We start from the raw sequence: 20,726 nt of genomic DNA, 5'->3' as shown, positions 1-20,726 counted from the left end.
GGGTTGAGGTAGGGTATAGGGAATTGTAGAAGACTTGACAATCTAATGCGATTAATGCTGCAAAATGTAAATGTGATGAAAGCAATTTGATTTGAGTTTTGAAGTTTGATTTGACTTATCAAAATTCCAAATAGACCGACCATTGTACAAGTAAGAAAGAAAAAGCTGGTCTTCTAGAAATTTTATAAACAACAAAATAATAACAATACGAGAGGGCTGCTGATGGCACGATGCGATGCCTTTGGAGCTTTTGATAATGATTGAACATTACTATAAAGAACGCAATTCACTCGATAGTGACAAATTTACAAACTTTAACTGTTTTTATCATATACAGATATACAATGACATTTCAGTTCACTGATTGACGATGCTGATTTAAATAAAAATATTTGATATTATTAGTTCATTTGTTTGTGTAATGAAGGAGTTATTATTGAAAAAGTTTTACTTACTCTTGATGATAATACTTCCCCGACCAGAATTATTCTATTTTGAGCACCCTTTTCGAAGCTATTCTATCCAGGTATCCATTTACTGCTTACAATCCTGAAATTATTCTTATTGTGCATGCTCATGCATTATATTAGTAAAGACCATAATCATGCAACATATAAGAAGGTGAGAAAGAGAGAATATAGAAACAGTGATTAGTAATGAGTTAATTATGTAGTTTTATAATAAGTTTTGGTGTAATGTAATTTTGTAACAATTGAACAGTACTAACAGATGCTATTGATCTCCCTTTGCTCCTATCCGCAATCCGGTGCACGCGCCCTGTTGGGTTTCGAAAACCTCGTAGAAGAACAAACCGTCAATGGCAATGGCGTCCCAATTACTACCCCACATTGCACATTCAAGGGTCTGACTGTGCTCCTAACCCACCCTCAGTTTGTAATCTTTTCGTCAGCTTGAAATTATATTTTCCCGAAGTGAAAGTAATTTTGACAAGTGATAGCTGTACTATGCAGTAGTTTAAACAGGATCTTTAGGTCAGAAGATAAAATCCGAATTTTATAATAAAAAGGTTGCCATTGCTTTGAAATTCACCCAACATCTAATCAAAACTACTAACAACAGCGACCAATTATAAAAACTCATCGCTCCCTGGAATGTATACTCCCAAGCCCAGGGTGCACGTGTATCGCTACGACTTATTGGGCCCAATCTATCAATCAATCCTTTAGGTACTTGAACTAAAAAGAATTTTTCAAATATTGCCGTTAATGCCGTTGAGGTAATCTTTCGCGGAATACTCCTCGATCAAAAACAAGTGTGATAAGTCCCCACACGCTGTCCAACACGAAGAGTTATAATCTTAGGCATTAAGAGCAATTTATCTACATTTATACATAGTTACCCGTTTCACCGTAGTCGCCAGTAGAGCGTTCCCGCTTTTGAAGCTCCACACCGTTGCAATGTACCTTGCGGCTGATCTGGTACATCGGTTACATGTCGTGTAAGTTGGTGAATGCAGGAGTTGAGGATTTTTCCACCCGGCAGCAGGATGAATTGGCTATCTCCAGTACCATTCGAAGTATGCTCACGGCACCGAAGAAACGACACTCCATTCCAAGCGGAGGCTGGGCAAATCTGGCGGAAAAAAACCTGGATCCTCTTCGCAACATCAATAGGGGTCAATGGGACCACCGGGAACGAACTGTTAATGGTGATTGCCTCAGCGATCCTCTTTCCGGATTGCAAGGATCATCATCACGATAACGGCTCTCGTACCATCGCATACTTATCACCTCGGTAGGACTCTCCTGTTACGGCCAGAAATTGCAAATTTTCTTGGGGGGGTTTGTTCCACTTGAATTCGAAACATTATTGTTTTGCCACATCAATTGCACAGCTATTGAACTCGTCGGATGTAAAAGCATTTCTTTTCACTATACTTTAAGAGTTTTCCCGGAGTTTTAGCAACGAAAAATCGCGTAAGAATAAATCGCGATCGCGAACTTCTGCCACGCCGGCCATCTTTATCCACCGACCAAAACAAACTATGGGCAGTGTTGCGAGATGTATCATTGCATCAGTGTTGAATGCAAAATGACATCGAAATTGTGTAATATCACTCAAGTAGATTGGAACGACTTGGTTGCAGCTGTTTCGATGTAATATTGGATTAGTTGTAATGTGAATATTACACAATTTCAATGTGATGAAAAATGGTAATGTTGATTCTGTGTAATATCAAGGCGATGTAATATAACATCGAAAAGATGCTATATTGCATATGAATTTCGCGGTTGCATCGGAATTGTTATACATCGACATGAATTACATCGATGCGGATTACATTATTTTTTGCTGTGTGCACTAGCGTTGAAATTTTCTGAATCGGCGACGTTGTCGAATTGGACCAGACGAAAATTAAATTTGACAGTTCATTGATTGATTGGACGGGAAATAATTTCCGAACTGTCAAATTTAAGTTCGGACTAATTTTAATAACGCAATTGAGACAGACCCTAAGAGGGAAATAACCATCATCGTCCAAATTTTTCAAACCAGTTTTTTTTTCCTCAAAATTGAAGCAATGTTCAAGAAAATCTATCATTGCGTTGCATATGCCATCTGTAATACATTTATAGATTTCCATGAGGATTTGTTTAAATTTGAGCGAAAAAAAGAGTGGCCAATGATTGCATGATGGATTCTTGAGTCCTAACAGTTAGGGGAAGGGGTGGCAAAATGAACACCTTAAGGATATCATCTTGTTTTTGATAGAAAAACGAGGAATTTGCATGGTTCTATCACACAACATTACAATTAGGGGTGTTATCTATAGCAGCGACACGAATTCAGATTAAAATATCTAAATTTTTACATATTTCTATCGCTAACAAAAAACGATGCAAATGTTCATTTTACCTGCACTGTGTTGGTAAAATGAACAGCTGTTGGTGGTAAAATGAACATCATGCTAAAAAAAAATATTTTTGAAAATTTTCGTTGCCTATCCAAAAATACATCCATTGATAATTGTAACCCATTCAAAACTAAATCTAAAGGTATTTGACATCATATCATAACAATATTCACCTTACTAAAAAACCTCAATACCTCCGAGCTAAAAGTTACGTCAGTTCTAATTTGCAAACGTGGTTTTCTAAAATTTATGCTCTCTGCGATTTATGCTCTAAATCGTCCGTGCGTGATAAAAATTCATTGAAATTTACTTGTTTTTAATTATGAATCGTGGTTTACGGCTAACCAGCCGTGTGGAAGTTTAACAACTACCAAAAAGCTAAACATTACATATACTTTGCAATAAGATTAAATGGACAAATTGATGTGAAGTTTTGCGAAAAAATTACACGTCTTCTCAGTGAGAATCGAACTCACGACTCCCTGATCTCTAGCTAGGGCGCGTTACCACTACGCCATGAGAGGACTCATGAACGCAGAAGTTAACCAGAATTCGATTTCAGCTCAATAATCACGTGGTCCTTTTTCGCAAAGTGCACCTCTTTCGGATACTTATTTTACCGAGATTTCATCAATACAAAAATTTTACCGGGATCTCAGCGAACGCTACCGAGATTTGGTAAACGTTTACCAAGATTTCGGTAAAAACATGACATTGATATTTTTCTTCTTCGTGAGTCTCTCTCAGGTTGCATCTATAACCGAAGTATGCACTTCAACAGAAAAGTAATCGCCTATCTCGATGCATGGGAAATATCTTGCAAGAAATGCTCAAGAAAAGCATTTTTTTATCGCAGTACGCAGTTGAAAAGAAAAGTCAATTCAAATGGAGCTAGAAAATTTATTGACCATTTCTTGGGCAGAAATTTTTACTTTTCTTGACAAACCACAGACAAACAGACGTCACACTCTCATCATTGTCCATCGACCACCTTTTTAACGGTCGATTCAAAAATATGGTAGGTGGCCAATCCGCCACCCGCAGCGCTCGCATCGTTTTTGTTCGCGTTTGACGTTTGCACACTACCGCCATCTGTTGGCCCGTCGGCCAAATACAATAATTTTAGCATTGGGCGCACATGTCCTCGTGACTATGATTTAGATCGAGATTTGTTCTAAGTGTTACGTCTGTTTGTCTGTGAGGCAACATTGCTGCACCTGGCGCGAAAGATAGCACGCACAAATCATGGCTACTATGTTTTACTGCATATATCCAGTGATGCCTGCAGAACAGTCCAATAATTATAGCCAAAGTTTTACAACTCATTCAAAAATCAATAACTAATTACTGAGGCATCCGATTTGAAAACGGTCTTCGGCAAAGTTGTAGCTGATGAATGTATCTCACAGTATCAACGTAGCTCTAATCCCCAAGAGCACAACTTTGAAGGGCTTGTGCAGTCTCAATTTTCATCCAAATGAGCTCAAATTTTGGGAGGACACTCAGAATTTGGTCTAGAATCGAATGAGCGGTGTGGAGCAAAAACGATTTTTTGAACCACTCTAATACTTAGCTATAATTGGTACACCCACTCTAGGCTGTGAACCGTTTCACCAGTTCAACTATTAGTTAAAATTTGACATTTCGATAGTTATTTTCCCCTCAAATGGTTAAATTGAACATCGCAGTCGGCCCATTTGAGCTTTGATAGTCGAGTAGTTATTTCAGAACAAAGTTGACAGATGGTAGGTTATTCTCAAATTCACGGGAGCAAAAAATAACTTTCGAACTGTCAAGTTTAACCATGCTCCAGAGCAAGGTTATTTCTAACCGGAGCTGTCACATTTTAACTAAAAGTTAAACGAACTGGTGAAACGGTTCACAGCCCTACACGCTAAGATCAGTCTACCCAAATATGGGTAAAGTTTACCCATAATCGTCGAAAAGTGCACACACTCATTTTATGGGTAATGTTCTACTTACCTATTTATGGGTAAAGTTAGTTTACCCATAAATGGGTACTTGTTCAGCATTTAAAATATAGGAATTTTCACCCATATATTGGTAAATCAAATATACATATTTTTAACTTCTAAAATTAAAATAAATTAAAAATCAAACATTTGAGCCATAAATGTGTATTTATAGGCTAATATTTTCAAAGCTGAACGATCACTTCGACCTCTGGTGACTAGTAGGAGAACCGTCATAAAAGAGGTTGGGTTGAGAACGCACCGTGTGCAGCATAGGAAAGAGCACACATATTACACTTTTTCTCCGAATAGTTATGTTGTAGACGATCAGAGAGCATTGAAAAACATGATAAACTTTTTTTCCTTCGTAAATGTACAGATCCGGTCAGTGCTCATGTACGATTAGTGGGATAAAATTGGGAAATTGGTGTTTGGCTACATAGGTTATAAACTTCCGGATTTTTTGTTTGTGGTTAAATTTGTTATGAAATCACGCGTATCGCATGAATAAAGGGTCGAAATGATTATGCCAATGGAAAATAGTTTAATAATTAATTGATTATGAGCTAATTTTTGGGTCAAAAAATTTAATTTTGGACGTAAACAAACATTTTCAATGACATTTCTCTCCTTCTTCCCTAGCGACCTCTATGATGGTGGCGCATAAAATTTGCCTATAGGAAGAATTTTATGATTAGCAAACACAATCGAGTCATGAGAACTTACACAAGAAATTTATTAGGGAAACTTGATTTTTAACCCAAGGCTGGAACTGATGAAACAGCGATGGACATTTACTCATCCTCTCCACTTACTTTCTAGAGGGATAATACTCTGTGAAATTAAAATTAGATCACATTTAAAACCATTATTCAGACTATTCTGTACTTATAGAGCTTACCGCATCGTTTGTCGATTGATTTCTCGAAAACTTATTCATACAGACTCAAGTCAAAAAAGTATACAAACTTACTTTATCGATCCTACGTGTTAAGCAGGCGGAATTCTACACGTACCGCTCTGTACCAACTCAACTTTTCACTTTTAGAACGTTTAATTTCCGGATTTACAAAACGACGAAAGTAACATTTTCAACTTTCGCAACCTAACCACTACTTTCGCCGCCCCGCTGTATGGAGAGACAAAGTGACTTAACCACGAATCAAAACAAAACACTACTTGAGCCGATTTTACACTGGTAGAAAAACGTCGAAAGTAACTGAATGAAACGGCTTATCATTTTCTGATAATTTTTTTGTGGGAAATAATAGAAACTACCTAGTTTTTGAACGTGAGCTGAGTGTATGCAAAATTTGAGCGAAGTACACGGCAAAAAAATGTTAAAAGAATAATTCATTTAAAAACAGTTTTAGAAGATAGATTGTGATTTTTCCTAATTAATTTTCTCAAAACCGTATAAAAGTTACTTACGCCGATTTGAAAAAGTAATCGAGATTTATTATTTTACGTTACGCAGTATTTTTTTCTACACTGTAAACTCGGCATTACCCTTTAATGTGGAAAAAATACCCATTATTTACTGATATATGGAAACGTCAAAATGATGGGTACTTTATTTTTTCAGATACAGAGTATTTTATACCCTTTTATATATTCCACCGACTTACTCTTTAATGGGTGAAAAAAATCTTGCAATTCATAATAGTTCTTTATGGAGCAGAGACGTACTTGCAGTAACACGATGGAATAACTGTTTTCTAAATTTGGATAGATCAATGGTATGTATAATTTCTTTCCCTCTAGTGTTCTGATAAATATGAAACAATCATTTGATTACAGGATACTTTTGCTTCCATATACATCCCGTATGCATGTCAAAATTGCCAATAGTAGATGTCAGTTTGCTAGGCTAGTAACATCAACGTAAACCAATTCATTATGCTCCTGCACCTGAACAATAATTAATTGCAAATAGTTTATTCAATAAAAAATATGTATATGATCAAGTGTTTTAGTAGATATTTTTATAAACGAGAAAAATATTAAAATCAAACAGAATTTTCATATCTTGAAAAAGAGTAAATTTTACTCTGTTTCTCAGAACAAATGTTTTGGATAATGGGTAAAATTCACTCGTTGATCTGACGTACAAGCCCTTTACTCTTTAAAGAGTAAAGGTCCTTTACTCTTTTTATGAGTTAAACTAGTTTCTCTCAAAAAGGGTACTTTTTTACCCTTTAAAGGGTACTTTGGTCTTACAGTGTAGAAGGAGGTTATGAGGCAACATTGAGGCTGAAAGCAATACAATTACATTATACGTGATAAACACTATTCATATAAAATTAAGCTTACCTATTTACACTGGATGTATTTTGTTTAAATACAAATTTCAAACAAAATAAATAATGTAGGTATAACCCTACAAGTTAAGATGACGCCTGCTCTACGAAAATTGCTAAGTCCAAAAATTTTCACTCATTTATGGGTATGAACGATTTACCCATAATATGGGTAAAATATACTGTTTTTTATTAGTATATTTTACCCATATTATGGGTAATGTAATAAAAACCCATATTTGGGTGATTTCAATACCCATTTATAGGTAATCTGATCTTAGCGTGTAGTAAGCATTGTGATGATATTTTCTGGGCACCCTATGCATTCGAACCAATTTCTAAACAACTACCGAAATGTCAAAAACGGGGTTGTAAACAAAAGATAACAGTTACTGCTGTTCACGCCGCCGATACATTACCACCCACCACCCCCACATCAGCTGTGTTTTCACCGTACAGTAATCGCGTTCAGTCTGTAGAGTCATCTATCCAATGTTCCATTATCTCCATTTTACATCATCGTTATCTTCGGGTAGAAAATGTTATCTCGCTAAATTTTGCAAGTGTACGGCTTAAATATTGGTGCTCGTCATTACGAAGAATTTCCCCGTGAACAATGAAGTGAAGTTGATCGAAAACGAATAGCTTAAAAACTTATGTAAGGAATAGTTTCTGTAAAAATGTGTGCATTATTAATAACTTTGGAAGATTAAGAATAGGGAGGTGGCAATTCAAACAGCCTAAGAAAGTCATTGTAGCTTCGACTTGAATGAATCCCAATTGGTTAACTTACAACGATTATTCATCAAAGAAATTGCGTCTTTTCGCTCTGGATTCCGATTTTTGAAAGAACAACGAAAATGCGTTTCACAACGGCAGCAGTAGCATTGATAGTCTTCATCGTGATATTCTCAATATTTGTGGCAAACGTAGCCAATCTGGTGGGAATCGACAACAAGCTGAGCAAACGACTGAACGCTGCCTACATCAAAGGGCAAGAGCGATGGAATGTCGGCGGCAAGCCGCTGAAGCTGGATGATGACCCTCGGCATGTGATGTGGTTCCTGCAGGTGAGTGAAGCTATTTACTATATGGATTGAATGCTGTTGAGTGTCTTTAAAGTACGAACCTTAGAGAATTCTTACCTGAGAAAAAGACCGATCAAAAATCATAATGAGATCCAACAGAAACTAAGAAAAGTATAACATGTTTAGTGACATATCATTTTTTAGAGACTTGGTCTCTACCTTAATGCAAGTCTTTAAAAATTCTATTTGTAATGGAAAGTCACTTAAGTGTCTTTTTTTATTTCACTATTTTCCTCCTCTTTGCAGCGAATTCGGATTCAAAATACCTAACTAGTAATTTACACAAAGAATACTCGGAGAATTATCAAAAATATTGTGTTAGGATTTCCTCCATAAATTTTTCCGCAAAAAATGATCACGAGATTAATAAACGACCCCTTAGCAGTTCATACAGAAAACTACCAAGTCTTTTTCAAAAATTAGGTAGGGTGTTTTTCAGACGTCAACACCAGTCATTGGCGTAATAACAGGGGGAGCAGGTGGGCTAAGCCCCAAGAATATCCAACAACCACAGAAAATTTTGGATGCTAATAAGTATATTAAAAAATCAAATGATTCTAACGTGAATCAAAATCTTCTCAATAAATTTACTTGACTCATCGACAAAAAAAAAACTCTTCAATAGTTACGGTTTTTTTTTATTTTGTACAATATTCATGGGAAAACCTCGCTTCTTGTACACAGCATCAGCGTGGTAGTTGCGACTTCGGTGAATCGCGCAACAGCTAGTTCTTGTGTACGATGAGCGCAATTTTTTGGTTGGTTGGTTTGACTTTATTAACGAGATTTTTAGCCCTGGGCTAGTTCATCTCGGGACCAACGGCTTTACTTCCCTTCCGAAGGAAGTCGTCACTATAACTTTTTACGTCATAAGTGACTATGTCGGGGATGGGATTCGATCCCAGGTCCTCGGCGTGAGAGGCGAGTGTTCTAACCACTACACCAGGTCCGTCTCCGCGCAATTTTTTGACATTTGCAAAATATACCGTAGTGTTTGCTGAATAATGCAAAGATGCTGTTTTAAATGTATTAGCAATGAAGGATTTTATTCACTGCATAATCATTCCCCACGGTTTTTTGGAAGATGCCCTGCTTGAGGTGTCCGGTGATGATGATTTGTCTTATAAGAATTCACTAAAGAAATCCACACATTAACTACAACAACAGCAAAATTACAAATGGAATTTCTTGAACAATAGATAGCGGGCGTTTTTCGCGAAAAATAAGACTTAATTCACAACAGATTTTTGCAAGGGATTTCAACCTGGACAAGTGTCCTTCAAATGGATGGCAGAATTTTAAACTGTGTGTGAAAAAAATTCAACAAAGTCGACCATAGTTTTTTTTTATTTTAGCAATAAACTCTTTCTTTGATATTGCTTTAATTTTTTAAGCAATTTTGCATGAATAAACTCATTGATTAAACTCTAAACTACATTTTTCTAGGTATACTACTTGTTATGTTTTAAATTGTGAAGAAATTTCAAAAATTATTTCACTAGATTCCAATAGTATTATAGCAAAAATTTAGAAACTACCTTGTTTGGATTATTTTTGTTTTCTTGGCCTCTGTATGGTATTTTTTTCTTTCAAGCATAATAGAGACTTTAAGTTCTCATTTGAACGATTCATTTGGGAATCTTTGTAAAAATAGAACTAAAATCGTAAAAAATCAGTGAAGACGTCATTGGAATATCTGAGAATGGACTGACTGAATTCTAAAAGATTTCCTATATGGAAATATTGGGCAAATTCCTACTGAAATCGATAGAAGAACCATTGGATGAACTCCTGGAGGACTTAGAATTTTAATAAGAAGTTTGTGACAGAATTTCCGTAGAATTCTTGAAGAATTTAATGGTGGAACCTATGGAATAATTTCCTAAGTATCCTAGAAAAAAACAGGTTGTATTCTTGAGAAAGTGTCATGATCGAAGTTCATAGAGCAATTTCTAAAACGGTCGTGATTCAGTTTTTTTTCGCTTGTTATGGTAACCAAGCTGCATTCAACAAAGTTTGCAGTTAGGATATGCTATTATGATGAATTTCAGGAATAAGTGTTCGCAATGCATCGCAATGCATTCGCAACCAATTGAAAACCAATCTAATTGCTTGCTTTCTGGTGGTAATCAACGGGATAAATTTTCAACGCGGAGCGCTATTTGGTTCTCAAGTCTTGTGCTCTTGAAAATTTGAGGTGTGAGTTCGTTCTATAATCACCTTAAAGACGTGCATGTAGTATTGAAGACCCTACGACTATCCTATGCCGATGATCTGAAGACATTTCTTCGTATCCGTTCTATTGAAGATTGCCGGGTTCTTCAGGAACAGGTTCTTTCGCAAACAGACAAATCGAATGACAGTTAATCCGATGAAGTACTCCGTCATCTCCTTCTACCGGAAAAAGGATCCGTTAAAGATCTAGGAGTAATTTTAGATTCTAAGCTTACATTCAAGCAGCACGTTTCATACATCGTCGACAAGGCATCTTGAACGAAACATTCAAAATCTAGAAGAAAACTATACGGACGTGCACAGTTCGAACGAAACGTGTAAATTTCTGAGACATATAATGCACACAATTGGAGCGTGGAAAATCATGGATATTTACATGATATGTCATGTAAACTTCAATTATATGTCATGTAACCCATCAGGATTCTGTGTGGTTACATGACATATAACACATTTTTACATGATTTCAGACTTAAATTTACATGACGTCATGTTTACATCGCATAAATGAAGTTTACATAACGTGTAATCTTCATTATTTTCAACTGTGTGTACTACATGAAATCACTGTAGTACTCGTTGTCTCGTTCTATTTTGGAATATTCCTCAGAGGTGTGGAGCCCTTGCTAAAATAATGGTGTTGAAAGAATAGAATCCGTACAACGCCGTTTATTCGTTTTGCCCTGCGTATATTGCCGTCGAGATCCGATCCGACTCCCAAGTTATGAAGAGCGATGTCGTTTAACCAATTTGAAGACACTTCACCTTCGGAGCAGATGAACATTAAAGTACTACCTCGCACTCTGTTTATTTTCGTTTCGTTTATTGGTTAAAATTCAAACTTTGTGAGTTGTTGTGTTAGGTAAATGTACCTATTATAATTAAGTTTTTCCATCATTGGGGCTCGGAATAGCCTGTTGATGCAGACAACAAACAGTAAGTTCTGGTGAATGCTCTGAAAATTTTAAGGTAACCCTTGATAACTCCTCCAAGGATCCCCGATAGAACTTCTGCACTGTTGCGGAAGTCTTGAAGGATTTTCTTGATAAACTGCTAAAATAATTATTGAAAACAGAAATTCCTCCAGAGGTCTGTGAAGGAATGATCTGAGGAATAACTGTACTGGTATTAAACCTTAAAATCAACTTTCGAAGTATAAATGAAGGCTTTACTTGGGAAGTTATTCGAAATACGTTCGAAACAACTATAAGAATTATCCTTGGTAGCAATTCTGATGAAATTTCAAAATAAATTTCTGGACAAACTTGATGAATAATCGATTTATTGCGGAGCTCCTAGAAGAGTGCTTGATAATTTTCCCTGATTAATCCCAGGAGAATTTTTCGGAGCAATTCCTGGGAGAAACTATGGATGAATTTAAGAAATTCATGCCTGGAAGAATACATGGAAATCGACGTAAGAATTCTTTCTTGAAGGTTTCCTCGAAATTATCCAAAATGTATTTGTTAAAAACTCCAGAATAAATCATTGTGTATTTTATTGGAATAAAATTTGTATGAATCTTTGGAAGATCTCTCCACTGGAGAAATCGGCGGATTCAAAGGAAATATATATAGAGGATATACTGGGAGGTCCCTGGGAAAATTTTCAGAGTAATTACTGTGAAAATTACAGGAGCTAGTAGTGTTGAAGTACTCAAGGATTTTCTGAAAAAAAATTCCTTGACTTGGGAGAAAAGTTGTGGAATAGTCTCATAAGAGTTTATGGATTTTTATCAAGAGTTTCTACAATTTAGTACCAGGATTTATGGCTAGGAATAAGGAAAAAAGTGATTCAAAAGACCATTGTGGTTCAACAGAGATTTCAGATAACTTCGATTTAAAATAGAGACTTCTTAAGAGACTTGCGTGAAAATAGTGACCACTATAATGAGACCTACTACCAGCACTTGAATATAATTAATAGACTGATTTGTTTGTTTGCTTCCAGATCTCCGACATCCACATCAGTCTGTACAAGGATCCAAGTCGGGTGCCCCATTTGATTGAGTTCTGCAACCGAACGGTGGACATTATCCGACCATCGGTAGTGTTGGCCTCAGGCGATTTGACGGACGCAAAAACGGCCAATTTCCTTGGATCGAAGCAGCACGAACAGGAATGGCGATGGTACAGGGATGTCCTGAAGGATACGAACGTCCTCAGCAAAACCACCTGGCTGGATATCCGAGGGAACCATGATAATTTCAATGTCCCTGCATTGCAAACCAAACAGGACCTTTTTACCAACTATTCCGCACAAGGGAAGAACCATCCTCGATCGTATTTGCATCAGGTGGCAAAGGACGGTGAACGGTACAGCTTCATTGCAGTGGATGCCTGTTTGGATCCGGGTCCAAAACGGCCTTTCAATTTCGTGGGAATGCTTTCCATGAACGAAACGCAACACATTATAGGCTTGGCGGAGAAATCTCGAGCTATGGATACGAACTATACTATCTGGTTCGGTCATTATCCGACGTCATGTATTCTAACGCCAGGTTTGGGAACCAGCGGCATTAGGAATCTAATTGGGAAGTATCAGGAAGGATACGCATACTTATGTGGCCACTTTCACAAATTGGGAGGTGCAGTTCCCCACATGTACACCATGCAGAACGAAGGTTTCTTGGAGTTGGAACTGGGAGACTGGATGAAGAATCGGATGTACCGTTTGGCTGCCTTTGACCACGGCCAGTTCACCTTCGTCGACCTGCAGCACAATAATTGGCCTGTGGTGCTCATAACAAATCCAAAGAATGCTCTTTTCAATATACCCGGCAAAGAGGATTCCAGACTACAGCTGGAATCAACCCACATTCGCTTGTTGGCATTTTCGCCGGCCAAAATTACCGAGTGCCAGGTTAAGGTAGACCATGGCGAATGGATCGATTGCACACGGATCAGTAGGGAGCTTTTCGTGGTTCCTTGGTCACCAGAAAAGTATGAACGAGGCTTGCACAAAATCTCAGCGTTCATTCGTGATGAAGAAGGCAGACATCGGGTGGTCGAACAGGAATTTACGTTGGATGGATCGAGGCGGCAGTTCAGCACCTTGGCACGGTTTGTGCTGATGTACGATACGAACAAAATTTTCCAAGCATTCTACAGCATGGCGTTGATCACCTGCCTGGTTCCACTGTGCGTTTTCCGAATCTGGCATATGCTCGTTAGAAGTGAGTATCGAACAATGTCCATTAAAGGTTGTGTCATCATGGGTCTCTAAAGTGTTTCTTTGAAAAAAAAAAAATGGTTTTTAAAGTCACTTGTCTCCCGTGAATGAGATGTTGCTTCTAGAGGCTTCAAAGAAACCTACAGACACTCCAGCTCTTAGTTTTTTTGGGATTTATTCATAAAATTTCTCGAAAAAATGCTTTAACAATTCTTAAATGATTTATTCTGTTATATTTTCAAGAATTCTTCCTGGGATCACTTCAAAAATGCTTCTAGAAATTACTTCGACAATTCAACCAGGAATTCGCACAGAAATTCCTGCGACGATTATGTAAGAGATCTAGAGAAGTTCTTTCAAATTTTATCCTGATTTTTTTTTTACATTCCAATGTTAATACCTCCAGTGATGTCCACCGGGATTACTCAGAAAATTTGTTCAAGGACTGGCCCAAGATATTCGCGAATGATTTTTCTACCAAATCATCCACCGATTTATTCAGTTGTAACTTAAGGAGATCTCCCAAAGATTTTTACAGTTTTTCCGCAAGGGTTTATTCCACAGTTTTTAAGATTTTTTCCTGAACCTCCCAAAAGTATTTCGCCAGGAATTACAAGGACGAATTTTTCAGTCATTCTTCCAGACATTTTATATGGATTTCTCCATGTTGTCAGTTTCTTCCAGGAATTGCTGCAAAAATTCCTTCAGGGATTCTTCCAGGAAATCTATTCAGAACTTTTTTAGGAATTGCTCAATAAATCAAACTTGCTGTGGTGTTACCAATTATTCTAGTTATTGCTATGATCGCAATTTTTTTAGGGGTTCCATCCTAGGTTTTTAATGAATTCCTTGACAATTCCTTAAAAAAAATTGACCTTCGGGCGTCGTGCTGTTGTACTTTGTATAACATTTCACAACAAAGATATCTATCGACAATAAACCAAAACGTATTCCTCAAGAATCTCCTTAAGAACAACATGGGGTCTTTGGTGAAGTTGTTTTTGACATGGAGCGCTATCTGTTGGTACCTGATTAAATTTGTAATTTGATCGCTACGTGGCATTAGTGAGCATAAGACTTTTACTTTTGTTTTGCTGATATCTCAGGCAGCGTAAGTGGACATGAAATTTTTGTTTTGCGGATATTTCAGGATCCTGACCACTTAGAAAGATGGCGTCTTAGGCAAAGTTGTTCAGTAGCTTAAGGGCTATCATTATTTTAGTCAGTCTCCAATAAATAAAGATATCTTTTGAGATACTGAACAACTCTGAAGAAAACGCTCGGAAGTGATCGGAATGCTGAGATGATTGCTATTGGCTTACTGAACAAGTTTGTTGAAGCCGCCATTTCTATAATTGGTCAGGATTATGAGATATTCGCAAAACAAAAGTTTCATGCGCATTAGCGCTGCCTGGTGGAAAAATCTCGAATCTTTTGGCTTGAATAATCATAACTCATGGATTATTAAACAACTTTGCTGAAGACGCCATCATTCTAAGTGTTCAGGCTCCTGAGATGTCTGAAAGTGTTCCATGCTTAATGGCGCTGACTGGCTAAATTTTTAATCAACTGCCTCTAACAATGATAGTGCTTGAGCTACTGAAAGTTTTTTTTTCGAAGACGCCATCTTTCTAAGTGGTCAGATTCCTGAGATGTCCGCAAAACAGTTTCGTGCAAACTAGCGCCTGGTGGAAAATTTTCGAATTGTTTGTCTCAAATAATGATGGCTCTTGAGTTACTGACCAACATTGCCGAAAACGCCATATTTCTAAGTGGTCAGGCTCCTGAGATATTTGCAAAACAATTTTTTCACGCACACTTGCAAAACTGAATAATCACCGCATTCAGTCCTTGATCTCCTAAACAACTTTGTCGAAGATGGTTTTTCTATATTTAATCAAGATCGCGAGGTATTTCATGTTGAATATGGAAAATCAAGGGTGTTATATAAAGTGCGCAATACAAAAATTCGCGCGACTATCGAAACATTAATAGGCATATTTCTGTAGGAATCCTTAGAGCAATCTCTATAACTTTAAATAAATCCCAAACGCCAATTTTAGAGAAAATCCCAAGAAATCTCTGGAAAAAAAAACCTGGAATTTTTTTATTCTGGAAAGTGTTCTGAACGAAAATAAAATCCTAAAGAAATCGTTGCAATAATCTCTGGATAAATTTCTAAAAAAACAGGACTCGTCAATTTTATGAAAAAAAAAATGGTGGCATCTTAAACGAAATTATTGGAGGAATAACTTAGAATCAGATTCTAAGTCTTAGAAAGTCCGTAAAAGAATCATAAAATGAATTCCGAAAAAATCTTCGAAATACAATCTGAAGCAAATTTTGAGCAAACACCTACCGTTTTGATTCATATTACGGACAGCTTCAAATTCCGGACACTCTCGTTTGTATGGGAAACATTTCACACGAAATGTTTCAATTTTCGCCATCCAAAAGTTCTCATTTTCGAGGCTCGTTTTATTAGGTTTTTTCCATAAATATCATTGCAAATTTATAATGCCCAACTACCTTAGACGTCTCTTAAGTGGTTGAACGATTTCAATTGATGATTTGACTGTTCCATTAATGATTATCATGAGCTGTCCGTAATTCGAATCAAAGCGTCCGGAATATGAGGCAAAAGTGAGGGAGCGTCCGGAATAAGAATCATGAAAAGGTCACACGTTTTGATTTATTTAAAATTATTCAAGTTGTGGACGCGTATTCTTTACCCACCATCCGAAAGTTAAGGCACAGACAAACAGACGTCACACTCTCTTCATTGTCCATCGACCACCTTTTTAACGGTCGATTCAAAAATATGGTAGGTGGCCAATCAGCCACCCGAAGCGCTCGCATCGTTTTTGTTTGCGTTTGACGTTTGCACACTAACGCCATCTGTTGGCCCGTCGGCCAAATGCAATAATTTTAGCATTGGGCGCACATGTCCTCGTGACTATGATTTTGATCGAGATTTGTTCTAAGTGTTACGTCTGTTTGTCTGTGGTTAAGGGCTTCCGACGCTCGATAACGCTAAAAAATCATACAGAATGATTTATTTTGTATGGTCCAAGCTGGGTTATACTTCACTGAGGCCTTAAGTGTCCGTAATATGAATCAAAACGGTAAATCAATTTGATAAAATTTCTGGAGAAAATCTATATAAATAAAAATGGATGTGATTGGACTTACATGATTCTTTCACTGTTGAATTCGTCCAGAGCTCCGACGTGTTTGTGCGAAAAAAAAAGTTTAGTAAAGCCTTCGGGATAGTGGGGAAAACCTAAGACAAGACCGGACAGGTCGAAGTACATAAATGAAACCAATTGCCTGTCAAAAAGACCACTTCTCATTGGTCGTATTGGCAAAGGCCTACTTTCACATCGTTGAGTTTGATTGCAACAGGGCATTTTGTTGCTAGCCCGGCTGTGTTGCTAGTTCATCGGTTAGAGTTTTCATCGAAAATTTGGAAATTTTCAATAAAATCTTTTTATTTCAAATCTATGTATATTCGATGTAAAGTTCAAAGCATGTACTCCTACAATGTAAAAATACATCAAAAATGCCTAATTGAGACCAATATAACAAAAATTGTGTCAATTCTCTCTAAAATATCGTCGGTCTTGAATTAAAACCTGATTTGTTTTTAAATAGAGCATCCTCTATTGCACTAAATGAATGAATCGTACAAGAAACAACCAAATTATGAGCCATTATATTTGAATTTGTTTACAAGATTTGCTTAAAAATGATACTGGTAACACTGGCTTTTGTATCGTCAAGGTTATCGACTGAAACACAACGGGGCAGTCTTAGTTGAGCTGTCACGTCCTGTCCTAGGGGAAAACGGGAGAATACTAATCTGTCATTTTCTACACGGGACTTGCATGGCGTTTTTCAACAGCCTACTTGATGGCAAGACGAAGTTTGCCGGGACCTGAGAGGGAGGCACCGATACTACACACAAAATATGGCAGAAAGTTTTTTCAAACTACAAGAAAATTTCAGCTTGCCAACGACAATCAAGTCAGACTTGATGAGAATCGCTAGTTTTCTTTTGTTGTGTACTTTCGATCTTTGCGGATAAACATGGAAAAAGGGCCAAAGTTTTCTAGGCATTTCAATATGGAAAAAGTAAAATTAAGCGTTTTTGAATACTTTATATTCAATCAGAATAAGAGGTGCTATCGTGACATTAATTTTGAATAAGCATGAATAGTTGATGAAATCGAAAAATATGTTTTCATCAGTTACGCGCTTTTAATATGTTTGTCCATTGTTTAAGAGCCGGGCTCACAGTGACAGTTCGTGACAGCAGAATCTCGGCTCACTTCTTCTTCTTTCTGGCGTTACATCCTCACTGGGACAGAGCCTGCTTCTCAGCTTAGTGTTCTTATGAGCACTTCCACAGTTATTAACTGACAGCTTACTATGCCAATGACCATTTTTGCATGTGTATATCGTGTGGCAGGTACGAAGATACTCTATGCCCTGGGAAGTCGAGAAAATTTCCAACCCGAAAAGATCCTCGACCGGTGGGATTCGAACCCACGACCCTCAGCTTGGTCTTGCTGAATAGATCTCGGCTCACTATGACGTACATAAATTTCGTATCGGTTTCTCCCTCCCAGGCCGGGACCACTAGTTATGTAATAACTTGTAACATCACAAGAGTTTCAAACAAAAAAAACTTATGAATACCGTTGTGCGGGGTGACATTGGTCCATAATAGTGACTTTGTGCCACTATTTTCACAGCAAATCAATTCCAAAATAATAAAAAAATATGTACCAAGCTTCAAGACTACGTTATAAATATCACCTAGATTATCATAGAATTGTTTTAGGTTCATACTAACCATCAGATGCATCGAAAAGGGCGGTCATAGTTACCCCTAAGCCTAATGTCACCCCGCTCGACGGTATCGTTAGTGAAATGCCTGGACGGATTATCTGAGAAGCAAAGCATTATGAAATTCTTTTCTCCTGTTTCCGTTTGGTTTCATCGTGTTCTTGATTGCTGATTGGTCTCTTTTTCATCACGTTTTCGTTCCTGCTAGGTCTCTTTTTTCATGCATGAGTTATTTATAGTTCCTATTTTTAAGACACATAGTTTAGATGTCTTAATTTTTTTTATTCTTCAAGGAGATTATCTATTAACTCAAGAGCGGTCGCGCATTCAACCATTGCCGACACCACCCCGCTCGAGCTGTGTATGAAAAGCGAACTTTTTTCAGGGTGCGTGTACTCAGTACACGCATGCGACCGATCTTGGGTTAAACACTTCAAGGATTATTCCAAAAATCGTTATCTGAAGGAATTTCGGTGATCTAAGTGAAAACCTTCGATTCTTGGGCTAGCTGTTCGTGCTTATTCTGAAAAGAAAAATCAGAAGATATACTCGCAAGAATTTCTGAAAGAAATTCTAAAAGAATTCTCATAGATTCACATCTTTAAAAGAGCTTCTGGAAAAAAATCCTTGGATTAATAAAATCCATAAAATATTCACGGAAGAATCCTATAAAAAAATCCAGGATCTTCGTGAATAAACTTTTGATGTCTCTCTTAACCAACCCCTACCCTCTGGATGCAATTCCTGATGACTACTTTCATGACTGTACTTACAATAACCTGAACTATTTCTAGGTGGCACCGTCACTCGGCCTCGCATTCGCAGCTACTGTTGTCGCGGCTGGATCCGCAAGATGTGGATTCTCTCAACCGTCGATCGATTGGTGTTCCCGCTGATAGGGTACTGTCTGTTCGTGACCTGCGGACCGTGGTCGTTTGGCGAAGTAATCGACGGTCACATAGGAGTCGTCTTCGTTTGGGGCATATTCGTCAACGGGACGTTCCTGCCGGGCACCTTGACCTACTTTTATGGATTCTTCCAATTGATGTTCTGCCAGTTCCCGCTCATAATCATCTACGCCAACAATGCACACAGAAGGTTTGATAATCAGACCTGATCTTATCATTATCGATACTAATACATCGATTTTCTATTCCCCATTGCAGATTATACCGAGGACCGGCCAGTGCAGAAAAGAAACTCGGATTCCTGGCCGCCACCTGGCAAAATTTGCCGTTCCTGCTGATTATGCTCGTGGAGTTGCTGTTGGCACTCATCTTTTGGAACGCTTACGGAACGTTGGCCTTCATCATCACGCCCCTGCGCACGTGGTCCATCGTGCTGAACCTGATTCTGTGGTATCAGTCGAAAAATCTACCCGAAAAGAGTCTTCGCTCGGCGGCCGCCTTGTGGGCTGCATCGCCCGAATCCAAAACCTCCCAGCTTTCGCAATAGGGCCTTTCCCATTGTTCGCACCTGTCGAATAAGATGTAACAACATTTTGTGTAGGAATTGACTTTCAATCACAGTAGAAGCACCTTTTTGCATACAACGTATTGAGCTAATAGATTTCGATACCAAAATCATATAACAAATTTAGTGCCCTAAAACAACCTTTACTTTTAAAATGTTTGTTTCGTGTGGTTCGAAGTAAAAGACCATTGACTGAATCGTGTAGACATAGTTTAATTTGTTAGAACTTTCATTAAATTGGTTTCAATTCCTGTATTATTTATTTTCTAGAGAGTGTTTTAATATTTACAGACGAAAAAGTTTATTTATTCAATTTCTATAGATCTAGATTACTACTAAATGAGTAGTTGCAATGTTCTTATTCAAAGTGGCATCTATGCAATTTATACTACAACACCACCGACAATGCGGAGTATAACTACTCCTATCAACAGATGATATTCTCTTAAGGCTATTAATTACCGGTATTGACTGTTATGCATAAATTTAATATATGTGTATTTATGTGATAATAAAGGTTAACAATTCAAACTGTTTCTTCTACTTCTTTTTATAATCATATTATGTGCCTGATTGTTACATAATCAATTATTCTTTGCAACATGTACATTATTTATTTATTTATTTGGCTTTACATCAATTATCTTGATAAAACCTCACCAACAATATTTCGCCAATTCACTCGGTTCATGGCCGCTTCTCTCCATGCTCGACTGCGACCCACGCTCTCCAGGTCCTGGTGCACCTGGTCAATCCACTT

At 37.5% G+C, this 20,726-nt stretch overlaps 1 protein-coding gene across 4 annotated transcripts; it reads left to right on the top strand.

Annotated features, from left to right (window-relative positions):
• Positions 1-7,568: 7,568 nt before the first annotated feature.
• LOC5568821 (transmembrane protein 62) lies at positions 7,569-20,497 on the top strand. 4 transcript variants are annotated; one of them, XM_021845643.1, is made up of 5 exons: positions 7,569-7,680; positions 8,028-8,218; positions 12,422-13,646; positions 19,288-19,591; positions 19,660-20,497. In XM_021845643.1, exons 1-5 carry the CDS (start codon positions 7,641-7,643, stop codon positions 19,946-19,948), a joined length of 2,049 nt encoding a protein of 682 aa, XP_021701335.1. In that variant the 5' UTR covers positions 7,569-7,640; the 3' UTR covers positions 19,949-20,497. The 4 variants fall into 4 exon arrangements, with proteins under 4 accessions (XP_021701335.1, XP_021701337.1, XP_021701336.1 ...); XM_021845645.1 differs by having other exon boundaries at positions 7,589-7,806; XM_021845644.1 differs by having other exon boundaries at positions 7,589-7,806; positions 7,999-8,218.
• The last annotated feature ends 229 nt before the right edge of the window (positions 20,498-20,726 follow it).

The sequence above is a fragment of the Aedes aegypti genome, chromosome 2 (genome assembly GCF_002204515.2).
Source record: "Aedes aegypti strain LVP_AGWG chromosome 2, AaegL5.0 Primary Assembly, whole genome shotgun sequence".
Classification (NCBI taxonomy): domain Eukaryota; kingdom Metazoa; phylum Arthropoda; class Insecta; order Diptera; family Culicidae; genus Aedes; species Aedes aegypti.
Note: the sequence above shows the minus strand (reverse complement) of the source record. Positions and strands in the feature narration are given on the sequence as shown.

Excerpts from the sequence above, each read along its gene's own strand:
- LOC5568821 (XM_021845643.1), top strand. The coding sequence starts at position 7,641 with ATGTTCCATTATCTCCATTTTACATCATCGTTATCTTCGG. Across the intron at positions 8,219-12,421 it reads ATGTGATGTGGTTCCTGCAG|ATCTCCGACATCCACATCAG; the intron begins GTGAGTGAAGCT and ends GTTTGCTTCCAG. Across the intron at positions 19,592-19,659 it reads GCCAACAATGCACACAGAAG|ATTATACCGAGGACCGGCCA; the intron begins GTTTGATAATCA and ends TCCCCATTGCAG.